The 26,006-nt window shown below is 43.4% G+C and overlaps 1 protein-coding gene across 1 annotated transcript in view; it reads right to left on the bottom strand.

Moving 5' to 3' along the window:
• LOC145987777 (sodium- and chloride-dependent GABA transporter 2-like) overlaps positions 1-26,006 on the bottom strand; it is a 116,045-nt gene that overhangs the window by 23,675 nt on the left and 66,364 nt on the right. The window contains exons 5-8 of the mRNA XM_083122463.1: positions 24,619-24,847; positions 21,420-21,613; positions 19,659-19,839; positions 1,750-1,987 (exon numbers count right to left, since the gene is read on the bottom strand). Of these exons, the coding sequence (XP_082978589.1) occupies positions 1,750-1,987; positions 19,659-19,839; positions 21,420-21,613; positions 24,619-24,847 (842 nt within the window). The remainder of the gene's footprint in view (positions 1-1,749; positions 1,988-19,658; positions 19,840-21,419; positions 21,614-24,618; positions 24,848-26,006) is intronic.

Below are 26,006 nucleotides of genomic sequence, written 5' to 3'. Positions count from 1 at the left end.
ACTTGTTATACTGGATTACGCTCAATATTTCTGTTTTCCAATGTGCTGACGCTTTGAGCTCAGGAGATTCTTATAATATGTGGAGAAACTACATTATCTTGGCAACTATTGGGGCGGCAATGATTACATTACCCCATTCTATAGCTCTCGTTCTGTTCTACAAAGTGAAACTATAGGGTTTTATATAGCTGCTCAAGAAGAGCGAAAATTATTATTTTTTCTCTCCAATTTTTTTAACAAAACGTGAAAGAAAAGGAAGGAAAACTTTCATATGATTCTTTCAAAGTAATAGAATAAGCAACTCGTACAGATCCAAGAACATTGCCATTGTGCAGTAAAACCCCTTTCAGGCTCGTTGCAGAAGAATCTATGAAAAGCCTCCATTCAGAAGTTGCATACTTCACACCAAGCCACGTTACAAGGTTCGGTATGTCATTGCAGAAGATCATAGACCTTTCTTCTGAAAATAAAGAAACTATTTCTTGTTCCCGGGATCTGTAACATGAAATTTTAGTGCCAGGTAACAATAAATGTCTGTCTTTCAGTTCAGAACTTTCCTTTGGTAACGTAAGATCACGTACCAAGTCATTCACTGCGGTCTGACTAAATAAGTGTGGGGTATTATCACTTATACTGATCCACTGATGTCCGTTGTATCGCTTACAACTTCCTTTCGAGGCAATGTACAGCTTGAAGATGGACGAGAAGGAATATAGGTAGACTTTCGTCATGTTTGATTGGTCTCATTGCAGATTGCAAATGTGTATACACTATGTCACTTTTGTTCTTGGCACTGAAACGTTGCACTTGAACTTGACAAAAATAATATTCATCCATATGGTTTAATTGTTCCCTCCATACCATTGGCAGAGCAAAATAGAATTTCTCTCTTTGTCCGTTCATCCAGAACCTCAAACATTCCACACAAGTCTTACATACTTTCTGGGGTGCCCATGGTTTATTTTCATCGCCAAGCACAAGTCCAAAATATGCAAGGTAGGTTTCTTTGGCGAATGGCGTTATCTTTAGTCTTTGTTTACACAACATGTACTTCCCACATATGTAACAGAAAGTGTTCGGGTCGTTCACAATTTAACTCTAAATACTCTGCATGCCCTCCTATGTATGGTATATAAACGGGATTTTAAGAAACACAAATTCCTGATTTTCTCGAAAACCTGACGTGATAGGAAAATACTGATTGCACCGTTGAACTCAGCGTGAAAATTCCATTTAGGAACACTCATTCATTTGAAAACCTCATTTTTGCTGCAGAGCAGTGTAATAGCCTAAGGTTTAATCTATCTATTTTCATAGTCATAACAGTGACGAAATAATTTAAACTGGATGTAAATAAATCTAACTAAAGATTTCTCTACACTCTTTGAGTTGAATATTACACTTAGTGCAATTCCAGTTCCAAATAATAGTTTGCGAATTCTAATATTTGTATAACTTTCAGTTTAAGTAACATTATAGCTAGGGATATACGCTTTAGATGTGACCATAAGAGTGATATGATATTGCTCAGGATTGTTCTAGCTTTCTTAATTATTTGTAACACGTTCAAACAGGGTTTTATACAGAATTTTCAATCTAGGGGCTGTAAGTTCGTGTTTAAGTGGTGCAAGGGTAAATTTAGAGCCAAAAATTGGTATAAATTGGTCATTTGTTGAACATTTTAGGGTGTTTTGAAGTGTTGGGGGTGTGTGGAATGCAAATTGATTTAACTGAGAATGAAATATATACCTGGCTTCCAAGACCCAGAGTGAACAGCATGAGGAAGAAAAGCACCGCCCACAGCTGAGGAACCGGCATGTGCAGAACAGCCTCCGGGTAGGCTATGAAGGCCAGTCCAGGTCCCGACTGCACGACATCCTTCACTGGGACGTCCATCTGATGCGCCATGAAACCTGTGATGGAGAATATCACGAACCCTGCAAACACCGACGTTAAACAGTTGGCCACTGCAACAATGACCGCGTCCCTGAAACAAAATGGTTTTGTTAGTTGTTGGAGTTGTAGGAGCGTAGAGCCAAACTATTTTCGGAACGTCTCCGGCTGACTGCCAAAATGTAGCGAGCGAGCCTATCTACAATGCCCAGCTCCAACAAGATGGTTAGTGATAGATACTGGGTCGAAGTGACGTCACCGGCTCGCTTGTTGATTGGAGCCTTCTGGAGCTGTAACTCGCTCCAAAGCTTCCAATGCAGAATAGCCAGATATGTTATGAAAATAATCTCACTTAACCAGGACCGGATTAAGGTGGGCGCTATTAATGCTGCAGCATTAGGCCCATTCCTGAAATAGGCCCAGATGAAAACAGACGAGAATTTTCCGAAAGCTGAACAGTTTTCTTTTGCTATATTGACCTGGGTAACGGTGCGATTTCGCACAAACGAATTTGTTCATTTTTACAGTTTCGATAGATTGTTGAAAGCCCGTGGATGTATTTTTTTAACATCGTTCAATATATTTGACCGCAAATACATGTATATTTCAAGAAAACTATACTTGCCTAACCTAACCTAACCTAACCTAACCTTGCCGGAAATGGTTTTTGGGGCTATCCGTCAATGGTTTTCGGGGCTATCAGTCAATGGTTTTTGGAGCTATCCGTCAATGGTTTTTTGGTGTTCGAACCCGGGAAAAATCCGAAATCAGTAACACCAAAGTCGTACTGTTAATGTGATAAATTGAAGCTATTTTCTTCACAAGAGCAAAATCTCACCTTCAAGAACCTTTCGCAATGCATAATCGGTAAGTACGATTGTTAAAAATGACGAAAGAAACGAGTGAAAAGTGTTTGTGCGAGATTGCACCAGTTACTTAACCTGAAAATTAATCTTAGAATGAAATTTGCGGCCCCAATTTCGGACGCCTAGACACAGGTAGTAAATTTTTCACCTTGAAAGTTCGTTGTACAGAAAAATTCGACGGTATGCAGCATTAGGCCCAATTTCGTCTTACTCCGGCTCTGCACTTAACAGTTTAATGAAATTATACTTTGGTTTAACTATAGATACACCAATTCACTACTAGTAAATACCTGCGGAGTGATTAACACAGCGCGCTACGACGCCAGGGGTCCCGAGTTGTAAGTGCACCTTTATCAATTTCATCATATCATCACTCATCCTTATCTTCACGATCAGCCAAAAGTGGCAGAAAAGTGAAATAAAATAAACCAAATCAAGTCAAAAGCAACGCCGGAGTGGGTATACCAGATACTTCAAAAGGTTGTGCATAAACTGAAGGAACACACAGAGAGGTCGAAATATAACAATTTTATAATAGGAATCCTTGAACTAGAAAGTATATATGAGCCAGTGCAGGGCTTTGATGGTCAGAAACCACATGAATGCAGGAATTAAGGCCCGACCACGTTTTATTTTTTTATTATTATTTTGATTTGCTTTATTTTACTTCGCTTTTTGTGCCACTTTTGCCTAATTTGTGAAGATGGAGATGAGTGATGACATGATAAAATTGATGAATGAATACTCACAAACATCCACGCCCAGGGCAGGATTCGAACCCGGGACCCCTAGCGTCGTAGCGCGATGTGCTAACCACTTTTTTTCTATATAATTTACATTACACTATATCAATAATCAAAACTTCACTCAAGTAATTAAGAGATATTACAAATTGGTACATAGTGAATTATACAATTTTTCAATGTGTATAGAATTTTACATAAGAGATTATGTTAATTACGTGAGTAATTCAATTTTTGTAATTCTACCTAGTAAGTTCACCATCATTTTCTTTTTCAGTATGTTCAGTTTACATATGAAATTTCATTATGAAGTAGCTACATTAGTCAATAATTATTAAGATACAATCTTACCAAAATTGCGCTATTTTTTACATTAGTACAATTTGTAAAAAGTTTGCATACAAACTTCTCTTGTCGTAATTGTTCAGCTGGAAGTATTCATTTTTTACATAATTCTGTAATGATTCTTCACATTTGGCTGGTTTCTTCTTTAAGGTTTGGGAAATAATCACCAAAACAAAGGATGTTGGCTTACCTTCTTGTTTATTCTAGACGAACACTACAGCTACACTACAAACACTGAGTAATACCGAAGGAAAACACTGAGTAATAACGAAGGAGACCGCTCCAGTCGTTGTCCTCGCGATGCCTGGAAATCTCCCTCTCTCTGTTTTTCGTCCCCAGTCTTTCACCCCTGCTTCCAGGGGTCAAATCACCTCGCGTCTGGTAAGGCGGTTCCTTCTCCCCCCGTTAGGTGGCAGCAAAAGTCAGCGGCTTTCGGTGGCTGTCGCTACACCAGCCCCCCACGGAGAAAAAGGGTTACACCTTGTGTGGGAGGCGAAATGTTACGCGTCGACCAGAACGGGTGACGTAGTCACCTCTTGGTGACGGACTCTCTTGACGTTGCGCCGATGGTGGTTGGTTGGTGGGGGGGTGCGTTGGTGTCTCTGAGGAATCCTTGGTGTGTGGGACGTCCTCCGTCCAGGTGTAGGCAGGTTTGACCCGGTCAATGCTGACGCGGGTCTCACGACCGTTGAGACGCAGGGTGAAGGTCTTGCCGTCTTTGCTTAGGACTTGGTGTGGTCCGGAATACGGTGGTTGGAGGCTGCCTCGTACGGAGTCGTCACGGAGAAAGACGTGGGTGCAGGTTGACAGGTCCTTGAATACGAAGGTGCTGGGTTGATAATGACGGGAACCGGATTGTGGTCGCAAGCGAGCCATGTGTTGCCGAAGTCTGGAAATCAGGTCGGAAGGGTCTTCCATCCGGGTGGCTGTTGGTGGCACGATGAGCTCTCCTGGGAGTCGGAGCGGTTCGCCGTACACCAGTTCGGCAGGCGATGCTGCGAGGTCATCCTTGATGGCTGCGCGAATCCCAAGGAGCACGAGGGGCAGGGCTTCTATCCAGGTGGAGCCAGGGTGGCACATGAGTGCTGCCTTGAGGTGGCGGTGAAAGCGCTCGACCATGCCGTTGGCGCACGGGTGGTAGCTGGTGGTGCGATGGCGCTCGGAGCCGATGGTCCGTCCTAGTTCGCGGAAGAGTTCTGATTCAAATTGCCGCCCTTGATCTGTTGTGATGCGGGCGGGGGAACCGAATCGCGAGATCCAACACGATGTGAAGGCCGTCGCGACGTCCGCCGCGGTGATGCGTTCCAAGGGGAAGGCTTCGGGCCAACGGGTGAAACGGTCCACGGCTGTCAGGCAGTACTTATAGGGTCCCGCTGATGGGAGAGGCCCGATCAGATCGATGTGCACGTGCTGAAACCTTGCGGACGGAGGAACGAAATTGCCCAATGGAGCGTGCACGTGTCGGGAAACTTTGGTGCGCTGGCAGTCTTGGCACGATCGGGCCCAAGCGCGACAGTCTTGCTGGACTCTGGGCCAGACAAAACGCGACGCGATTAGGCGCGCGGATGCTCGGGTACCGGGATGACTGAGGCCGTGCAAGGCATCAAATATGCGTCGGCGGTGCGCGGCGGGTACATACGGCCGGGGTTTCGCGGTGGAGGTGTCGCAGTAGAGCTTGACTTCGGTGCCAGGTATGTCCATGAGCTGGAGGTGGAGGTCGCAATCGCCGTTCAGGAGCTCACGGAGCTCATCGTCCTCTTCTTGGGCGGAGGCGAGGGAGCGCAGATCGGGGGAGGGGGTGTTCCCGCGAACTGCATCCACCCGCGATAGCGCGTCCGCCACCACGTTAGAGGTGCCTTCAATGTAGCGGATGTCCGTGGTGAACTGAGCGATGAAGGAAAGTTGGTTGAGTTGCACTGGAGGTAGTTTGTCACGCCGCTGCTGGAAGGCGTAGGTGATGGGCTTGTGATCCACGTATATGGTGCAGTGTTGCGCTTCCAGGATGTGACGAAAGTGCTGAACGGCTGCGTAGACTGCGAGAAGTTCGCGGTAGTACGGTGGCCACTCGGACTGCTTGGTGGTGAGTTTCCGGGAGAAAAAGGCGAGGGGTTGCCACGAGCCGTTGGCGAACTGTTGCAGGCATGCACCGACGGAGGTGGCGGAGGCATCGGTGAAAAGTCCAAGCGGGGCCTCGGGATGCGGATGGGCCAGGAGCGTGGCGTTGGCAAGGCTGGTCTTGCAGGCCTCGAAAGCTTGTTCTAGGTCCGGCGTCCATGGGAATGGCTGGGATCCTCGGAGGGTGGTGACGGCAGCATGCAGAGGAGCTTGGTGTTTGGCAGAGGATGGTAGGAAACGACGGTAGAAGTTGATCATGCCGAGGAAGCGACGCACGCCGCGAGCCGTGGCTGGTCGTTTGAAGTCCTGTAGGTCTGCGATGCGGTCGGGAAGCGGTCGTGTGCCGGCAGCGGAGACTTCGTACCCAAGGAACGTGACGCAGGGGGTCCCAATCACACACTTCTGGGTGTTAATCAGGATGCCGTGGTCCGAGAGACGTCCGAAGAGGGCGCGTAGGTGTTCGCGGTGTTCCTCGTGGTTGCGTGATGAGACGAGTATATCGTCGATGAATGGAAAGCAGAAATCCAGTCCTGAGAGCACTTCGTCGATGAAACGCTGGAACGTCTGCCCGGCGTTGCGTAGTCCGAAGGTCATGTATGGGAACTCGAACAACCCGAATGGCGTGGTGATCGCTGTCTTCGGGATGTCGTCTGGGTTGACAGGAATTTGTGTGTACGCCTTGACCAAGTCGATGACCGAGAAGACGGTGCATCCGTGGAGGTGGTTGCTGAAATCGTGGATGTGCCTCACTGGATAGCTGTCCGGAATCGTCCGGGCATTGAGGCCACGGTAGTCCCCGCACGGTCTCCAGCCCTCCGTTTTCTTGGGTACCATGTGCAGCGGCGAAGACCAAGGGCTGTCGGAGCGACGTGCGGTGCCTTCGCGCAACATGGAGTCAAATTCGGCCTTGGCTATTTGTAGGCGATCTGGAGCGAGGCGGCGAGGTCGGCTAGACACGGGGGGGCCCGGGGTCGTCCGGATGTAGTGAACCGTGGAGTGACGAACTTCTCGCGGCGTGCCGGCGGGACGCGTGAGCGTCGGGAAATCGGCTAGGACGTCGCTGTATGAAGAATCGTTCGACAAGGCCTTGATGCTGGGTTGCATAGTGTTCGTTGGCTGGCAGGGAGCCGAGAGTCCCGTTCGTCCATCGAGCAGGCGCTTGTTGCGACAATCCGGCAGCAGCTCAAAGTGGTCCAGGAAGTCCGATCCGATGATGGGCACGGAAACGTCCGCGACGACGAAACGCCATGAAAACTCGCGACGCAGGCCGAGTTTGAGGCAGAGGGGCAGAATTCCGTACGTCTTGATCGTCGAGTCGTTTGCGGCACTGAGCACGTAGTCGGTCGGATGGCGTCGGTCCGGGAGCAAACGTCTCGGGAAACAACAAATATCCGACCCTGTGTCGACGAGGAAGCGGTGGCGGCTATAGCGGTCGGTCACGTACAGGCGGCTTCCACCAGGACGGCAGCCGTTTGCCGCGACTAGCGGCTGCCGTTGGTGTTTGTTGTCGCGGGCGCGTACGTGCATGGGTCGTTGCACCTCTGAGCCTGGTCGCCGAAGCGGTGGTGATACCAGCATATTCCCTCATCTCTTCCTCTTGACGGCGATCTGCGGCCGTAGCGGCGCGGGCTGGTACGGTCACGCGATTGCGAGCGGCCACGGAAGGCGCGAAAGTCGCTTTGCAGGGACGCGACTTGACGAGTTAGCTCCTCGACGCGTTGGAGAAGCCGAACCGTGTCGGAGGCGGGCGCGAGTGGCGTCGCGGTCGCGGTCGCGCAGATAGCCGGCGGGTTGGGCGAGACGAACTGTGCGGCGATGTTGCTTGTCGCGGGGGTGAGCATGGGGGGGCTCACCTCCACGATGCGGTCCGCGAGCGTGGCAAGTTGGTCCAGCGGAAGTTCCGAAGACTGCACCTGCAGAATCGCTTGAACTTGAGCGGGCAGGCGTTGGAGCCACAACGTGCGCAGCAAGTCGTCACGCATGGGAGTGGTGCCTGCGAGTGACTGGAGGTGACGTAGGAACTGGGACGGTTTGCGACTGCCCATTTCTTCTTCCATCAGGATCTGCCGCAATCGTTGATTTTCAGACAGGGAAAATCTTCGCGTGAGTTCTGTCCGCAGCCGGGTGTAAGGGTCGGTTGCCGGTGGTGTACGTATAATGTCTCTCACTTCGAACGCGTACCGACCTTCTAACTGTCCCACGACGTATGCGAACTTCGTCTCCTCCCGGGTGATGTGGGCGATGGTGAACTGGGCCTCCACTTGGGAGAACCACAATTCCATGTCCTCGGGCCAGAATGGGGGGAGCTTCACACTCACTCGATGTACGGAGTCCTGTTGCGATTGTACTGCGTGCGGTGCTGGAGTCCTCGGTTGAAGTGCTTGCTGTCTGAGTTGCTCGTTTTCCCGCCTGAGTTGGTCGAGCTGCGCTTGAAGTTCCTCTGTCATCGCGGTGTAGTTGGTGCGTCCAGAACAAAGGGGGATTGGGCGCGTCGTCTAGCGTGAACTTGTTCGATCCGGCTGGTATGGTACACAAAGGGGGTAATCACAATTCACGGCCCCCAAAAAAAACGATCACGTCGGGGTCACCAGTTTGGGAAATAATCACCAAAACAAAGGATGTTGGCTTACCTTCTTGTTTATTCTAGACGAACACTACAGCTACACTACAAACACTGAGTAATACCGAAGGAAAACACTGAGTAATAACGAAGGAGACCGCTCCAGTCGTTGTCCTCGCGATGCCTGGAAATCTCCCTCTCTCTGTTTTTCGTCCCCAGTCTTTCACCCCTGCTTCCAGGGGTCAAATCACCTCGCGTCTGGTAAGGCGGTTCCTTCTCCCCCCGTTAGGTGGCAGCAAAAGTCAGCGGCTTTCGGTGGCTGTCGCTACAAAGGCATAATGCACATACTGAGCTATGATCCACTGCACAGCCTGTCATTTGGTTCTTGGGTAAAAATTAAAGTCTGAAAGTAGGATATGGTGTATTGTAATGTGGTTGGCAGGAAGTCGGCACATTTTCCCTAGTCTTTGGCAAAGGTATTGCCAATCATCACGTACTGAGTCTATGTTTCAAACTATCACTTTAACTGCAAAATCCGCATTCTTCGTTCCCTTCCAATTGTAGCCGGAGCGCCATCTGTTTTGTCAAGACTTTATCATGCACTGCTAGGTACCACATAGATCGCACAGGTGCAGGTATGTGTCGTGCAGTTACGCCATGCTTGATTTTTGATTTGATTTGATTTAGTTTATTTTACTTCGCGTTTTGTGCCTCTTGGCTAATTTACAAAGATGGGGATGATTGATGAAATTGATGAATGAACATTCACAAACAACCAAGACCGACCAGGATTCGAACCCGGGACCCTTGGCGTCGCAGCGCGATGTGCTAACCACTCGGCCACAGGGTCGGGCTAGTTACGCCATGCGTTTGACCATTTGATAGTAGGGTGAACGGCTAGAATTCTTGTCATCACTCGTCGACTTTGTAACTGCATTCGATATATGAATTTGCCAGTAATTGTTTCACTTTGTAATTGCGGCCATGCTATGAGTAAATACGTAAATTCCAACATCGTTGTTTGAAAATAGTTGAGAGTACTGGTTAATTTTGGCACTGAGACAGGGGCTGTAAGTTCTACATCTCTTAAGTAAGAATGTAGCACATGCCCTGTCAGGTTCTGTGTTGTACTTAATAACTGTTTTATGTTTCGGTGTATTAGAAGTGACTGTGCTTTTATTTTAACATTCATCAGGTTGAGTCCTCCAACTCGTTCAGGTAGACACAGTGTCTCATACGCGACCCGTAATACCTAGGTACATGTGCTTGCCAAATAATCTGTGTTGCTATACGACGTATTTCAGCAGCTTTTGGTTTGGGGAGTTCTAAGACTTGCGCTACATACCACATTTTAGAGAAAAGAAACATATTAACGTAGGTTACTCTGGCTATTATTGATATTTCCCGTCGCCGATCTAGAAAAGTTGCATGTCGGAGGCGTGTCACCACTTGATTATATGTTTTTACTTTGGTTTCTGTTAAGGTGGTGTCAAAAACTATTCCAATATCGTCACGTTCTTTACATTCTCATAGACAGAGCATCTATAACAATGTGCTGGGTCCTTTTCCAGTTGTAGAATTTTCGATTTTTGGTGATTCACCGTCAAGCCCGTTGTGTTGTATTTTTTGTGCTGATTTCAGATCATGTTCATCTTGAAGTATTATTGTCACATCGTCTGCATATGCAAGGATTCAATGTGTTTGAGAATATAGTTCTATTCCTTTTACCTCATCCTGTAGTCAGTTTATGATAGGTGTTACAGCTAAACAAAAGGCGAGAAGTGATTATGGACATCCCTGTCGGAGGCCTTGTTGCAAAGGAAAGTGTTTCGTCAGCATTCCATTTACGTTAAGTTTTACTCTTGCTTGGAAATAGAGACCTTGGATCGCCTCGATCATTTTGTCTCCTAGACCAATTTTGCGTAATAATGCAAATAGATGATCATGTTTTATTGAATCAAATGCACTTGCAAAATCTAATGCTAAAATTGCTGTTGTAGATTCCTTTTCATCTTGGGTTAAGGCTACTATTTCTCTCAATTGATTGATTGATTGATTTGTTGTTTTAAGTCCACTTATGCACAATAAGGCTAATCGGGACTGGACCTACAGTTTAAAGTGGGACCCTAACCACTTGTGCCTCCACCGGGTATCGAACCCAGGACCCCTTGATTACAAGGCGACGACGCTACCGCTGCGCCGTCGGGGAGGCCCTCTATTTCTCTCAAGGTAGTTAATATTTCAAATATTCTTCCTTTGGTTCTAATACATGTTGTTGTTTTCCAATTATTTTATCTGTATATAGCTGCAAACGGCTAGTAAGAAGGCGTGCGTAAATGTTATAGTCTACACTTAAGAACGTTATTGGCCGGTAATGTTGTGCAGATTGACAGCGGCCAGGTTTCGGTACCAATACCATAACTCCTAACAAGCTTGAGGGACCCATCCGTTGTCGCCGAAAAAAGTCATTTACCCATCTTGTCATTACGTCTTTCATCAGGGGCCAAAAGGTTTAAAATAGTTCCATGGGGAGGCCATCAATTCCACCCGCTCTATTCTTTTTTCCTGTAATTACCGCTTGCTTTACTTCGTCCATTGTAAAGGGTTGCACCAGCGTTTCGTTGTCTTCCTTTGTTATCTTCGGAATGTAATTGGCGAGAATCGATAAGATCTGGAGGTTCTGTGTTAGACTGGGCCCTAAATTTACTGGAAAAGAGATCGACAAGATATCGGTATATATCCGCTGAATTTGTATGTTTACACCCATTCTCGTCTTCTATTTCTGTGATTCATTTTCGTTCTTCTCTTCTTCTCTCTTTTAACATGTGGGATAATGTTAGTAGTTCCGTAGGATCGAACATACGTAATTGACTACGATAATTTTTCCCAGTAAATGTTGATTATACATCTTCAAGACAACAGCTTCAATTTTCTTGTATTCGGACAATTAAGAGGAATAACTTTCTATTTTATGGGCTAATTCACATAATACAGCATAATAAAAATTATATTTCTCTTAGAAGTCAGACATTCGTTGTTTACTGTATTGTTGACAAAAATATTTTATGGACCGTTTGAGGAAAGAGTCCCACCACTGAATCAAATCTTTCTGACGCAAACTCATGGATTCCCATTTCTTCCACTGACGTTCAAATTCCATACGGAATGTGGAATCTTGCAATAGTTGTATATTAAAATGCCAGTATCCTCGACCTTTCCTAACGTAAGCTATATTTAACTGAATGTCCATGTTTACTCCAAGGTGATCACTAAAACATGTTGGTTGTACAGTTATTATTTTAGTCTGTGAAAGTAAACTGTTGGGTTACGTAAAATCGATCCAGTCTACTTGCCGAGTCGGCTCTTATACCGCGTGAGGCACCTAAAAGTACCACCTGAAATAGCGAAGAAACCAGAAACAGTAGCGATGTGAGGTTTGCGGGAAACAATAATATCAAATGGGGCTCGTAAATCGGAGGTATGGGGTGGGTCGAAAAATATCGACAAATGGGGCATCTGGAGCAAAGTCATATTTTTTTAAATGGAACGATATACAATAACATGCATAATATAAAAGAGCACACGCAGAGAAACACAACGCCGTTGGTCTCATGCATCTACTGCACATAGGAACGAAGATATGGCCATGTGAAAATATGTAAACAAACTAACAAGTGGCCCACTTGACCGTCAGTACCACGGCATGTAAGACTTCTCAGGTGCCTGACAGAACTGCCTTTACGCAGAGCAAGTTTCGATAGCAGGTCCACGAGATCGTGTTAGTTCATAGCAAGCAGTCGTAGTGGTAAGAGCGAAGATTATGGTGTTCACAAACATAGAAAAAGCGGACATGATCCTGATTTATGGGGAATGTCGAAAGAATGCCTCAGAAGCCTACCGTGTGTACGCAGAGAGATATCCGGACAGACGACAGCAATCTCGACGTCTGTTTGGTAAGTTATTTATTAAATTAAGAGAGACCGGAAGTGTAACACCACGAGCACGTGTGCGGAACAAGCCAACTACAGGTGAGGCAGGTGCAACAAATGTTCTCGCCGCTGTTGCTGTGAATCCGCACGTTAGCTCCCGTGAAATTGCCAGGGATGCTGGGATGAGTCAGCGAAGTGTATTGCGCATTCTGCACACACAAAAGTTTCACCCATATCATATCTCCCTCCATCAGGAACTTCACGGGAATGATTTTGTGGACCGTGTTCGGTTTTGCACATGGATGTTACGACACGACACACCCGATTTGTCACGTATCCTCTTCACTGACGAGGCAACTTTTACCAATCATGGAAATGTCAACCTAAGGAACATGCACTATTGGTCGGTGACAAATTCACATTGGCTTCGCCAAGTGGAACGCCAGCGCCCATGGAGTGTGAACGTGTGGTGTGGTATAGTGGGTGAACATCTCATTGGCCCTTTTTTATACAAGGGACACTGAATGCTGACCGATACATACAGTTTTTACAACATGAACTGCCTGTACTATTGGAGGACATACCACTTCTGACAAGGAGGGAAATGTGGTACCAACATGACGGGTGCCCAGGTCACAGTGCAAGACGCGCTACAGCATGTGTGGAAAATACATTTCCAAATCGTTGGATTGGACGTGGAGGGCCTGTCAAATGGCCGGCTCGTTCCCCAGATTTGACACCGTTAGACTTTTTCCTGTGGGGAAAGCTGAAGGACATTGTCTACCGGGATGTGCCAACAACTCCAGAGGATATGCAACACCGCATTACTGCAGCCTATAGGAACATTCCCTACGAGATGCTACATTCTGTGCAACGATCTTTGCGTGGACGCCTCGTTGCCTGTATCGCAGCTGACGGCCACCACTTTGAACACACACTTTGACAGGTTTTCGCTCCTTACGCAGTGGTTCTTCGACATACTGTCATAGTCATTTTCATTATGCTGTAACACTGTCAAATACATGGTGCTGACGATGTCTACTGTATTTTTTCTTCCTTTAACACGTTCTGTCTTCATCTTGTCCAATGGCTTCCGACATCTCATACTTGTACATGCCGTGGTACTGACGGTCAAGTGGGCCACTTGTTAGTTTGTTTACATATTTTCACATGGCCATATCTTCGTTCCTATGTGCAGTAGATGCATGAGACCAACGGCGTTGTGTTTCTCTGCGTGTGCTCTTTTATATTATGCATGTTATTGTATATCGTTCCATTTAAAAAAATATGATTTTGCTCCAGATGCCCCATTTGTCGATATTTTTCGACCCACCCCATACCTCCGATTTACGAGCCCCATTTGATATTATTGTTTCCCGCAAACCTCACATCGCTACTGTTTCAGGTTTCTTCGCTATTTCAGGTGGTACTTTTAGGTGCCTCACGCGGTATATGTGAAGCCCGGCTCGTGAGGGTGGTTTTCCTCCCATACATCACTTAACTTAAACCCATTCACTAGAGCTTGCAAACTGTGGCAGGGATTAAATCCGGGGTTTTGGTCATCTTTCCGGAAGGTACAGTGTCTCTCAAAAGTTTTAGGACAACGACATTTTAAACTAGGCAACCCAATTTACACAAGGCGTTGGTGGGTTGCGTGTAGAGTTAGGCTCAATTTCGGGGTTGCCACATGCACAATAGATATTTATAAAATACGCGAAAGAAATAAAAATAAGTAATATTCTATAAAATTATTAAAAATATCACTATTATATCGCAAGTGAGAAAATTCATTCTGAAAGAAAAAAATAGGTTTTCTAGTATTTCATCGCTGATGAGTGTACAGAAAGGAAAGGAGGTGAGACAAAACGAAAGGTGACAAAGGAGAGGAGAAAGAGGAAGTGGAAGGAGAAGAGGAAAAGTAGAGGAGAGAAGAAAGATAGGATAGACGAGGAGAGGAGATGTAGTGAGGAGAATGGAAAAAGATTCTAGGAGAGATGAGGAAAATGTAGCAAAGAAGAGAGAAGAGGAGACGAGAAGAGGGGAGTGGAGAGTAAAGTAAAGGATAGAAAAAGAGAAGAACGAAAAGAAGAGGAGAAGAGTGCAGTGGAGTCGGAAATCTAAGACAGGAAATACGAGGAGTGGAGATGAGTGGGATGGAGATAAGATGCAAGAAAAGTAGGGAAGGCGATATGAGATAAAAGCAGAGCGAGCAGAAGGAGGGGAGAGAAGAAGGAGAAGGAGAAGGGACTGAAGAGAAGAGGTAGTTGCAGAAAATATCGTCTCAGCGTCAAGAATTGATGCATTTGTCAAATTATCAACATGAAACATTCAATAACATTTTGAAATATATTGGAGAATGTATTAGATCGGTCCGAAATGCCTTTTGGCTTAGTTCAGAGCAAGGTAAAACTCTTCCATGTAAGATCTTTGATTTTACCTGCGATTATACCACTAAAAACATGAATGTAATTTGAATATTTATAAGAATTATCCAATTTTTGTCCACTTCTCGGTTCGTTGAAATGGAGATTTTGTAATTTAATATTTCCCCTCCCCCCATCGTTAATTCCAAACTGAATCATTCCGTTTCACACGACGTGGACAATGAACACAATGCGATAGGTCTAAAACTTACGAAAATTTTCTGCCACCCGGAGGGTTTGAACCTACGACCATCAGATTGACAGTCCTGAACGGTAAACACTACCCTACAAGCTTTCGCTCCTGACAGTAAGTAGAAGGAGCTGACCAATGTGAAATGTAGATGCAACTCTCCTCCTACATGTAATGTGCAAACAATATTTGGTTGTAACAAAGAAAACGAAGGTAGTACGACTCGGCGAAAACATTTAATGGAGAATTGCACATGATGAAAACTTTTCATTCGATATTTGCAGAGGTATCCTTGCATTGAACTCGAGTGGGAAAAGGGGTAACATTTGTATGTCCTGAATTGCCACAAATATAAATAGTTATTTCATTAATATTTGCCAATGTCTTTGAACCAGTACACAACGATCGTTAGAGTATCATATCCCACTCGAGTTCAATGCAAGGATACCTCTGCAAATATCGAATGAAAAGTTTTCATCATGTGCAATTCTCCATTAAATGTTTTCGCCGAGTCGTACTACCTTCGTTTTCTTTGTTACAACCAAATATTGTTTGCACATTACATGTAGGAGGAGAGTTGCATCTACATTTCACATTGGTCAGCTCCTTCTACTTACTGTCAGGAGCGAAAGCTTGTAGGGTAGTGTTTACCGTTCAGGACTGTCAATCTGATGGTCGTAGGTTCAAACCCTTCGGGTGGCAGAAAATTTTCGTAAGTTTTAGACCTATCCCATTGTGTTCATTGTCCACGTCGTGTGAAACGGAATGATTCAGTTTGGAATTAACGATGGGCGGAGGGGAAATATTAAATTACAAAATCTCCATTTCAACGAACCGAGAAGTGGACAAAAATTGGATAATTCTTATAAATATTCAAATTACATTCATGTTTTTAGTGGTATAATCGCAGGTAAAATCAAAGATCTTACATGGAAGAGCTTTACCTTGCTCTGAACTAAGCCAAAAGGCATTTCGGACCGATCTAATACATTCTCCAATATATTTCAAAATGTTATTGAATGTTTCATGTCGATAATTTGACAAATGCATCAATTCTTGACGCTAAGACGATATTTTCTGCAACTACCTCTTCTCTTCAGTCCCTTCTCCTTCTCCTTCTTCTCTCCCCTCCTTCTGCTCGCTCTGCTTTTATCTCATATCGCCTTCCCTACTTTTCTTGCATCTTATCTCCATCCCACTCATCTCCACTCCTCGCATTTCCTGTCTTAAATTTCCGACTCCACTGCACTCTTCTCCTCTTCTTTTCGTTCTTCTCTTTTTCTCTCCTTTACTTTACTCTCCACTCCCCTCTTCTCGTCTCCTCTTCTCTCTTCTTTGCTACATTTTCCTCATCTCTCCTAGAATCTTTTTCCATTCTCCTCACTACATCTCCTCTCCTCGTTTATACTCTCTTTCTTCTCTCCTCTACTTTTCCTCTTCTCCTTTCGCTTTTTCTTTCTGCTCTCCTTTGTCACCTTTCGTTTTCTCTCACATATTTTCCTTTCTGTAGACTCATCAGCGATGAAATACTAGAAAACCTATTTTTTTTTCTTTCAGAATGAATTTTCTCACTTGCGATATAATAGTGATATTTTTAATAATTTTATAGAATATTACTTGTTTTTATTTCTTTCGCGTATTTTATAAATATCTATTGTGCATGTGGCAACCCTGAAATTGAGCCTAACTCTACACGCAACCCACCAACGCCTTGTGTAAATTGGGTTGCCTAGTTTAAAATGTCGTTGTCCTAAAACTTTTGAGAGACACTGTACAATTAAATTCACCCGCACAGATCAAGTGTTGGCGATTTCCCCCTAATGCTGTCGTTACAGGGGTATTAAAAAAGTCTGCGCGTTCCTTCCTTGCTGCAGTACCCGAGGGTGCATATACATTACATATTCACACCGCTCCCACAAACACTGAAGTGTGGTATAATACCTTTGACCACTCCGCCACGGGGGCCTGATCACGTGATTGCCGATAACACCTGACCATATATCACAGCAAACCTCTGTTAGTGGCAGTGGCAGCGATTAGGGGGTGTGGGGGCATTTCCTCCACTTCTTGCCCCCGCACTATGGCCTCTTAATGCTAAGCCTAGTCTGCCAAGAGAAAGTAAACTGTCCTTACCCCCAAGTTTTAGCACCCAATCGTCGGTACTGGTTAGTTGTGTTCTAATGTAGCACTGATTGTGATCCGTACACATATGGCTGTTATGGTAGTTAAAGAAACCATGTTTTGTGAATGATGTCTCAACCGTGAAAAATTCCCTACTCAAAAAGTTAGATCATTCACACAATCCCCAATTTCACATTAGAACACCGCCACCAATAGAGGTTTGCAATGAACATTTGGGCAGGTGTTATTAGCGATCACGTGGTCGAACCTTGTAGTTCCTGACTTTCATATAGCTGTGCTGACTCAGGTTAGCATCCTAGCCCACGAGTTCCTATTGTAGAATCGTTATAATCCACGATACTCTGCGCATGTTGTTCATACTAAATATTTCGAGACGACCGTGACGGAGTGCTTAGAACATCGTGCTACGACGCCAGGGATCCCGGGTTCGAATCCCAGCCTCGGCATGGGTGTTTTATGCCCCTTCATTAATTTCATCACTCATCCTCATCTTCGCGATTAGCCAAAAGTGGCGGAAAAGCTAGATAAAACCAAATCAATAACAATATTTCGAAACATCGAAACGGATGTTTATAAATCGAGACGAGAACGAGACAGGAATTGACAACTCGAGAAAAGACCGAGAAACTGTCAAGTCTCGATGACATCATACTCTGGAGGTAGTCGTTTCCTGTAAAACGATACGAGGGTCACTATTTATATTTTGAGCCTTGGCAACACTGATTGAAGTTAGGTGTGATTTGACGTTTGCACGGAATCGTCTGGCATTATTGACCATAACGTACCTTAAATGTTTTGTCAATAGCTTCATTTGTGTTGTTTATGTTGCCTTGGAGATTGCGCGACAACAATAAAATTGAATTAACTCGTGAACATTTTCATGCGATGATTTTTTACGATTTTCGACGTGGATTATCAAGACAAGAGTGCATCGATCAACTTACTTCCACATTTGGGGATGAAGCCCCATGCTTTGCCACTGTGAAACGCTGGCATAACGAATTTAATAGTGGCCGCCATTTGCTCACCGACGAGATTCGCGAAGGTCCTCCAAAATCAGTTGTTGTTCAAGAAAACATTGATGCTGTGCAAAACCTAATACTGCAAGATCGTCACGTGACATACTGTGAGATTGAGGCAACCATAGGCATTAGTTCCACCAGCATATATAAAATATTACATGATCATTTAGCTGTGAGAAAGGTATGTTCTCGTTGGATCCCACACAATTTGACAAAATCTCAAAAGACGCTCGCGTCAATTGGTGCAAACAAATGCTCAATAACATCAATCGTGGTGCTTCAAAAGATGAATATAAGATTGTAACAGGTGACGAATCATGGATATATGCATATGAGCCGGAACGTAAACAGCAGTCGACTGTATGGGTGTTTCAAGAAGAACCCAATCCAACAAAAGTTGTTTGCGCTCGCAGCACATCGAAACAAATGGTCGTCTGTTTTTTCGGGAAAACTGGTCATGAGGCAACTGTGCCTTTAGAGTAACGTAGAACAGTCAACTCTGAATTGTACACAACAATTTGTTTGCCAGAGGTCTTGGGTCAAATACGGAAAACAAACAAACGCTGTTGGATCATTCTTCATCAAGACAATGCCAGCTGTCACACATCTAGTCTAACAACCGACTTTATGAACAGTCAAAAAATCGAATTGATGGGTCATCCACCGTACAGTCCTGATTTGGCACCCAATGACTTCTCCTTGTTCCCGAATGTCAAGAACAAATTGCATGGACAACGATTTTCGTCGGCGGAAGACGCCGTTGATGCGTTCAAAAACCATATTATGGAGGTGTCTCAAGAAGATTGGAAAAACTGCTTTGACAAATGGTTCGAACGAATGCAAAAGTATATTGACCATAAAGGAGATTACTTCGAAAAGCAATAAAGCAGTTTTCAATGCCAAATTCCTGTTTTTTCATTGTTAGGCTCAAAATATAAATAGTGACCCTCGTATTAGGTACAAAAAGGCGCTGCTAAAATATACATACTACGTATATAACGTATACAGTACACGTATGAAAGCGTATTTTAGTTGTTTCAATTGTGAACACCGTGCACTCACCGTAGATGGTGTAACTCGACGTGCCTTTCATGCTGTCTATATTATAGTACATTGCAATCGCAAAAGGTAACCGAAATGTTTCCGTGTAAAATACTATCTGCTGTAAGATTTTTGAAGCATTTACATAGCATTTATGGGAGCGAAAATGTCAAAGGAAATGCTTCCGTTTAAAGCGTGCCTTAGACAAGAATAGGAAAAGCAATTCCTAATGTAACCGTGGTTGAAATAATTGTTCCTGTAAATCTATTGTCCGATATAGTTCATATTCATCTTACTGCTAGCATTTAAAGTACCTTTCTTGTTATTAAGTATTAGTATGATAGATTTCGATATTCTAAGTTTGAATTATGTACAAGGAAGATTCTTACTTGTGGCAGTTGTTTTCGAACTTGTTGTAGCTGGACAATGTTATGAGAGAGCCGCAGGCGATGCCCAAAGAGTAAAAGATCTGCGATGCTGCATCCCCCCAGACGTTGGGATCAAGGAGCGTCTCCCACTGGGGTGTTATGTAGAAGTAAATGCCGTCTATAGCTCCCTCTAATGTTGCTCCTGCAAAGGAAAATCATTGAAATCCGAGAGACTGATTTGAGCAAGGTGGGATTTACACAGGTGGGGTCAGTGCCTTCTAATATAACAAGGCCCTGGCCCGTATATGCTATGTTTGGTGACGTCATCACTGGTAGGTCGGGAATCGCACCAAGATAACACCATATTGGAATAATTACATTTTGTTCTCATATGCTGAGAAGGCCACGTTGAAACTATAGAATTTTTCCGTCTATTGAACATACTTTTACGACAATGATACTGATATATTGTTGTAATCCATGACCTACCAGTGATTACGTCGCGTGTAAATGAAACGTCCCTGCACAAGCTTTGTTATAAGACGGTATTGGAAAAACCTTTCGAGGTTAACGAACTCCTTAGATAACATAGCGTAGTGATGCACAGCTATATATTAATATTTGAAAAGCTTTGCTTCAATTAATGTTCTATATATGCGTTAATTTATGTTGAATTATGCTTGCAGGGCCATAATTGGAAATAATAATTCCAAAATTGTCGTTTCGTGCAAGTTTCTACGTCACATACCAAACAATTATGCCAAAAATTGCCGAACACAATGTGCTCACCTTTAACATTTCCCCTTGAATTTGAGGCTTAAATACACTGTTATATACCATAACATGTATTACTATGCATAGTGAACTGCCAGCTATGGTCAATTATAATCTATACTTCTAATTATGTAATGGTCTTTGCATAGCAAATACATTGAACTTTGTTTATGTGTATCTTTATGTGTTCAAATGTAAATCCATCTTGTTGTAAGTTAATATATATTTTATGAAGTTCCACTCTTGACATGTGTATTTCTGTTTATGTCATGAAGATTAAGACATAAGATGCACACATAAAAGTTTGATGACAAGATATCGTACTTAATCGTACTAAATACCAAGAACATCAACATCGTTTAGAGAAAATTATCAAAATAACAGTGATCGTCCCATTTATGCAATATAGGCATACCCAATAATTGTTACCACTATACATAAGATGCACTGTAGCTTAATAGATGATTAAATTTACGTCTTCAACTAATTTAATTTCAAATGTGGTTTCCGCAGGATGTGCAATAGTGGCCTACAATGCATTTTGTAAAGAATTTTCGTATTGTTTGACTGGAGAGAAAGGATTTTTGTATATACCAGATTAGCAATAACCCGTAGCGCAACAGCCCGTGAGGGCCAGAGCCTACGTACTGACCACCGGCCTCTGGGAAATCAACCAACCAGTTACGGTTTGACGTGTGGTCAGCACGACGAACCCCCAGTCGTTGTTGTAGATTTCCATGACCAGCTTGCGCTACTCATTCGTAGCTTCCCAATTTTCTCACAATGGTGGGTGGCCACCGGTACCGTACACAGACCGAAATCTCGAGGGGAAAAATTGTTACACTTTCCTCAGTTCGAACCTGCGTGTGTTCAGTCGGATCCAAAAGCTTGCACCTTAGAAGGCACAGACACGGTTCGGGACATATATAAGATTACTATTATTATTATTTGCATTGTACGTACATGGATTATATTGATAAATAATATGTAAACTATTCCATCACCTACCTCTGATAAGAAGAGCAACCAGCACCACGTACGGGAAGATAGCTGTGAAGTAGACCGCCTTCCCTGATGACTGAACACCCTTGATCAGGCACCCGACGATCAGCGCCCAGGAGAGGAAGTTGCAGAGGACTATCTGCCATCGCAGTCCTCCCCAATTCTCCCAGGTGGCGTCTCCAACCCCAAGAACATACTCACTGGAAAGATAATGAAAGTACTGATAAAATGTTGATGAAACAAGATTAGAAATGTTAGCATGCATGTTTGATTCGATTTATTAGTTTTCGTTCAACTTTCTACAACATCTTGTCATATTTACTGAATACAACTGAATAGAGCATACATCTAAAGTACAATGTAATGTGCTCTGCATGTTAGTGACAACTTTCTTAACATTACGTTTCGAGACAACACCTCTTCTCTCGTCTTTACGTAAATAATTTCTGTTTACCGAAGATTGGGATCGAATCTACGATAGGCCTATGATTTTGCTACAAATCCGGTACGCTAAGGAACATTAGGCAATGTCCAATTGACATTAGTGGCTACAATATGCTTAAAACTTACTGACACGGGTCATCTATCATTTATAGCCAAATATTTACGAATCTGTTATGTTGTACAGTTCTGGACATTATGAAAGAGACTCGTTCTTTGTCTTCTTCCCTATCTTGTCTATGCGTGAAGTGACACTTGTCCACCACTAGAGACACCGATGTTGCCAATTCCTGTAATAAAGGCGTCCAACAAAGTCTGTCGGTTACTTGTTTCCTTTGATTCTGCTTAAATCTCCTCAACCGTTTTATCCAGGGATTTAAGGAACTGAAGCACAAATGTACGGAAATTCTGAAAGCATAGCTCCACGCAATTCCCTTTTCCCCTCATCACCCTCTTGGGACCTGGAGAAGTAATGGATGAGAAGCTCTGATCTCCAGAAAAGATAAAGTTTCTTTCTGGATGTCCACAAGATGTCATTCTTCACTAATTTCATCAAATCATTATCGCTATTGGCGTTTTCTGAGAATTCGCAGCGTAGAAATGAGACCTCAACGAGCAGAACGTTAAGAAAAGTTGCTCGTTTTCATGTCCACTATTGCCTGTGCAAGTTTTTCCATTCTGTGCTTGTATTGCATACATGTGCGGAAACACTCTTTTGAAACGAATAGTTGATGGGTAAACAGGAATCAATTATCCTGATACATGATATAGGAAAGTTGGAAATCTTTTTCGGATGTGTTATCAGCATGGCGGCCATCTAGAAGTAAACTTAATTTTTTTAAATGGAAGTGTGTCACATATCATAATGGACTAGAGCAGTGATTCCCAAAATGCCCTAGGTCGCCGCGAGATGTTCAAGTATTTCACATCCTATGTACATTGTGAAATACAATCGTAAATTAAATCAGTGATATGATTGTGATTATTTAGTACTTTTTGCATACACGTACAATATGTATTCTGAATTTGAAATATGTGTTTATTTTTTAACTTAAGTGAAGCAACCTAACCACACTAACTGAGCATTGCAAGCGAGGCCTACATTCTGACTTGGATACAGCGGGAAAATCTTGAAACACTAAGGGCGCCGTGAAACGAAAACGTTTAGGAATCCCTGGACTAGAGTTTCGAGAGAAACATGAAGATGTCCTCAATTTCAAAGTAACTCTAACCCTTACGAAGTTTGAACCCCAAATGGACCAGTCTCTACATAAAGAGCCTTGGCGAGTCGAATATTATACAGGGTGTCATTTTAATGGCGCACACATATCACAGATTCGTATAGAGGACATCAAAACAAACAACCTTTCTCAGTAACACTTTTCTCATTGGTGCGGCGATTCGACGCTACAGCCGTTCAAAACCGTTTTGCCGCCTGGATGCTGGCAACAAAACAACATTTCATCGTATCTGTGACGTCATTTCCTGCGGCGAAACAGCGCACGGCAGGGTTGCAAGGAACACACAAATTTTGTGAAAATTGACAAACTACCAACCACACGATTAAGTGTAAAATGAATCGAGAAACGCGTACAGTAGACCGAACATCATAGCCTACCAGCCAGATGATCAGCAGTCATCTCAGGGGAAGGGGAAAGTGAACCAACGATATGAGAAATGGTAAAAACGTATTCAAAATGAAATGTCAATATCGGATTTTGTCTCAGCCTACATGTCAAATATCAACAACAATACATTTTATTGGACTTACAGCTTACATGTGGCTGTTTACGCCCGGCTACATGTCAAATATTTGCAAATCTCGTTGCAAGGTTGATATCTACAGGTTTGTGTCCAAATGCCTTGTGGTACTTTTGTGCTGATAACGAAAGCATCCAAGGTTCACGTTGTTACATTACGGCTAAAACACGTACAACCACAGTAACAATCTAATTATGAATCAGTAGCGAATATACTGCCCTGTTCACAGTTGCAAACTATTACATGTGCATCCGTGCATAGATAAACACAGTCGTCGGATAGCATGTATTACTACCTCTTAAATCCCTGTTTTTTCAACCATTTTTGTCACTTACCTCATAATGCCCTGAATATGCATTATACCTGTATTATGTGTTGCTTACCTCTGGAATTTTGAGTTCTTTCATTTCCATTTTGTCATCTGTTCAGTGTGTCACAGACAACTAGTATCAGAAGGACGAAGTGGATAGACTAAATTGTAGATGCCAACTTGGTAACTAGATTTGCAAATATTTGACATGTAAGCTGACAAATTTCGATATGACAACTTTCACTAGAATTCTATTTTCTTTCTACCATTTTTCGTATCGTTTGTTTACTTCCTGTTAGGTTAAAGAACGTGTTTTCTCGTTTTCTTTTACGATACATAATGTGGCTGATTGTAGCTATGTCATTTTTCACAGAATATGAGTGTTCCTGGCAACCCTGGAACTCATCGCTTCACGACGGGATATGACGTCACAAATGCAATCAAATGTTGTGTGTGGTTGTCAACATTCAGGCGGCAAAACGGGCTTTTTTGAACAACTGTGGCGCCGAAATGATGCACCAACGAGAAAAATGTTACCGATAAATGTTGTTTGTTTTGATGTTCTCTATACGTTTCCGTGGTCTGTGGGCGCCATTAAAATGACACCCTGTAAATGGTTTTCACGTATATTCAGATATACGGTACTTCTGCACAAAAAAATGAAAAGAAGAAATAGTTACGTAGATAGCTCACTTGTAATAATCCTCACTAGCCAAGACCCGTTCCAGAAGCACCTGCAGGCTCATAGCCTTCGAGGAGTTGTCCGTCGTCCCACAGTGGGTGTAGTTGATGGCCTCGTAATTGCTGCGACCCTTTAACTTGCATAACGTATCCACCTCGTAGCAAGAGTGGTTCCAATAGCTCACGTACGTTCCGTTGAATTTTGCGATGCACTCCTCGTTCTGTGATTGGCTGTAGCAATCTGCAATAATGATAATAATAATAAGGTAAAGGTTCTGAATGTTGAATGATTTTCGCAAAATTTGTAGGAGAATTCGAAAGTATGACAGAATACTGCAAATGATTGTGACACTACATTTGAAGCTTCTAGAGCAATTAGAGTTTTGAAAATACTGTTACAGGAGAAAAAGCTTCCGTAAGCATCCGCTAGGGAAGAGCTATTCTTCCTTGTTAGAAATATTTGGTTCTGAAAATTCTCATACTTAAATGTTCAAGGAATTTTTTTATACATGTTATAGTCTGTGATTTGACGCAATTCTTTCTTCTTCTTCTTCTTCTTCTTGGTTTCCGTCTTCTGAAATAAAACATGTAGTTTGCAGTTCGGCGTATTCTTTTCTCCATAAAGAAATGGAAAGTATTCAGTTTAGGATAATACCATAAATCTTAACATTCCTTCACTGTTGTCTTGGACACAGACTACCGCCATATTTTCATGCAAGTCTCGAAGGGATGTTGTGCTATTTAAAGTATTTTGGGACGTTATTTTAAAGCTAAGATGGCTGAACCTGGCCCGCCTAACCTAGCAATGCAAGCATGCGTTATTTTAATGCTAAGTCAGAAAATCCCTTCTCTCCTCACTTGAAGAAATGACAGCAGCAGTCCGTATCCAAGACAACTATAAACGAATGGCTGCTAGTGAGCAATTGATATCATTGGTTTGGTTTAGTTTACTTAGTTTTCACTTTTGGCTAATCGCGAAGATGAGGATTAGTGATGATATGATGAAATTGATGAATGCACACTCACAATGAACACCTAAGTCCAGATCGTGATTCAAACCTGGGATCCCTGATGTCATAGCGCGCTGTGCTAACCACTCAGCCGCGGATGTTGGCGGCTTCTCTACACTATTTCGAGTGAAAATATTAGGAGAAGGGTAAATGCACCCCCCTCCCTTAACTCCAGTGCACGCTCCTATAATGCATGTATTAGTCTCCAGTGTATATTTCACATGTACGCCATTTTTCAAGAATGTCACAGACAAATTACTATTTTATACTTTACTTTATAAGGTTACAAATTACATCGTTGCATGCAATAATAGTTACATCTACAGTAAAATCACAAGTTAAACTATTTGATATTGTTTACTAGTAAAGCTAATAAAAGTTAAATCCTGT

Source organism: Lepisma saccharinum, chromosome 5 (assembly GCF_977018435.1).
Source record: "Lepisma saccharinum chromosome 5, izLepSacc3.1, whole genome shotgun sequence".
Classification (NCBI taxonomy): Eukaryota; Metazoa; Arthropoda; class Insecta; order Zygentoma; family Lepismatidae; genus Lepisma; species Lepisma saccharinum.
This window is presented reverse-complemented; position numbering and strand designations above follow the sequence as displayed.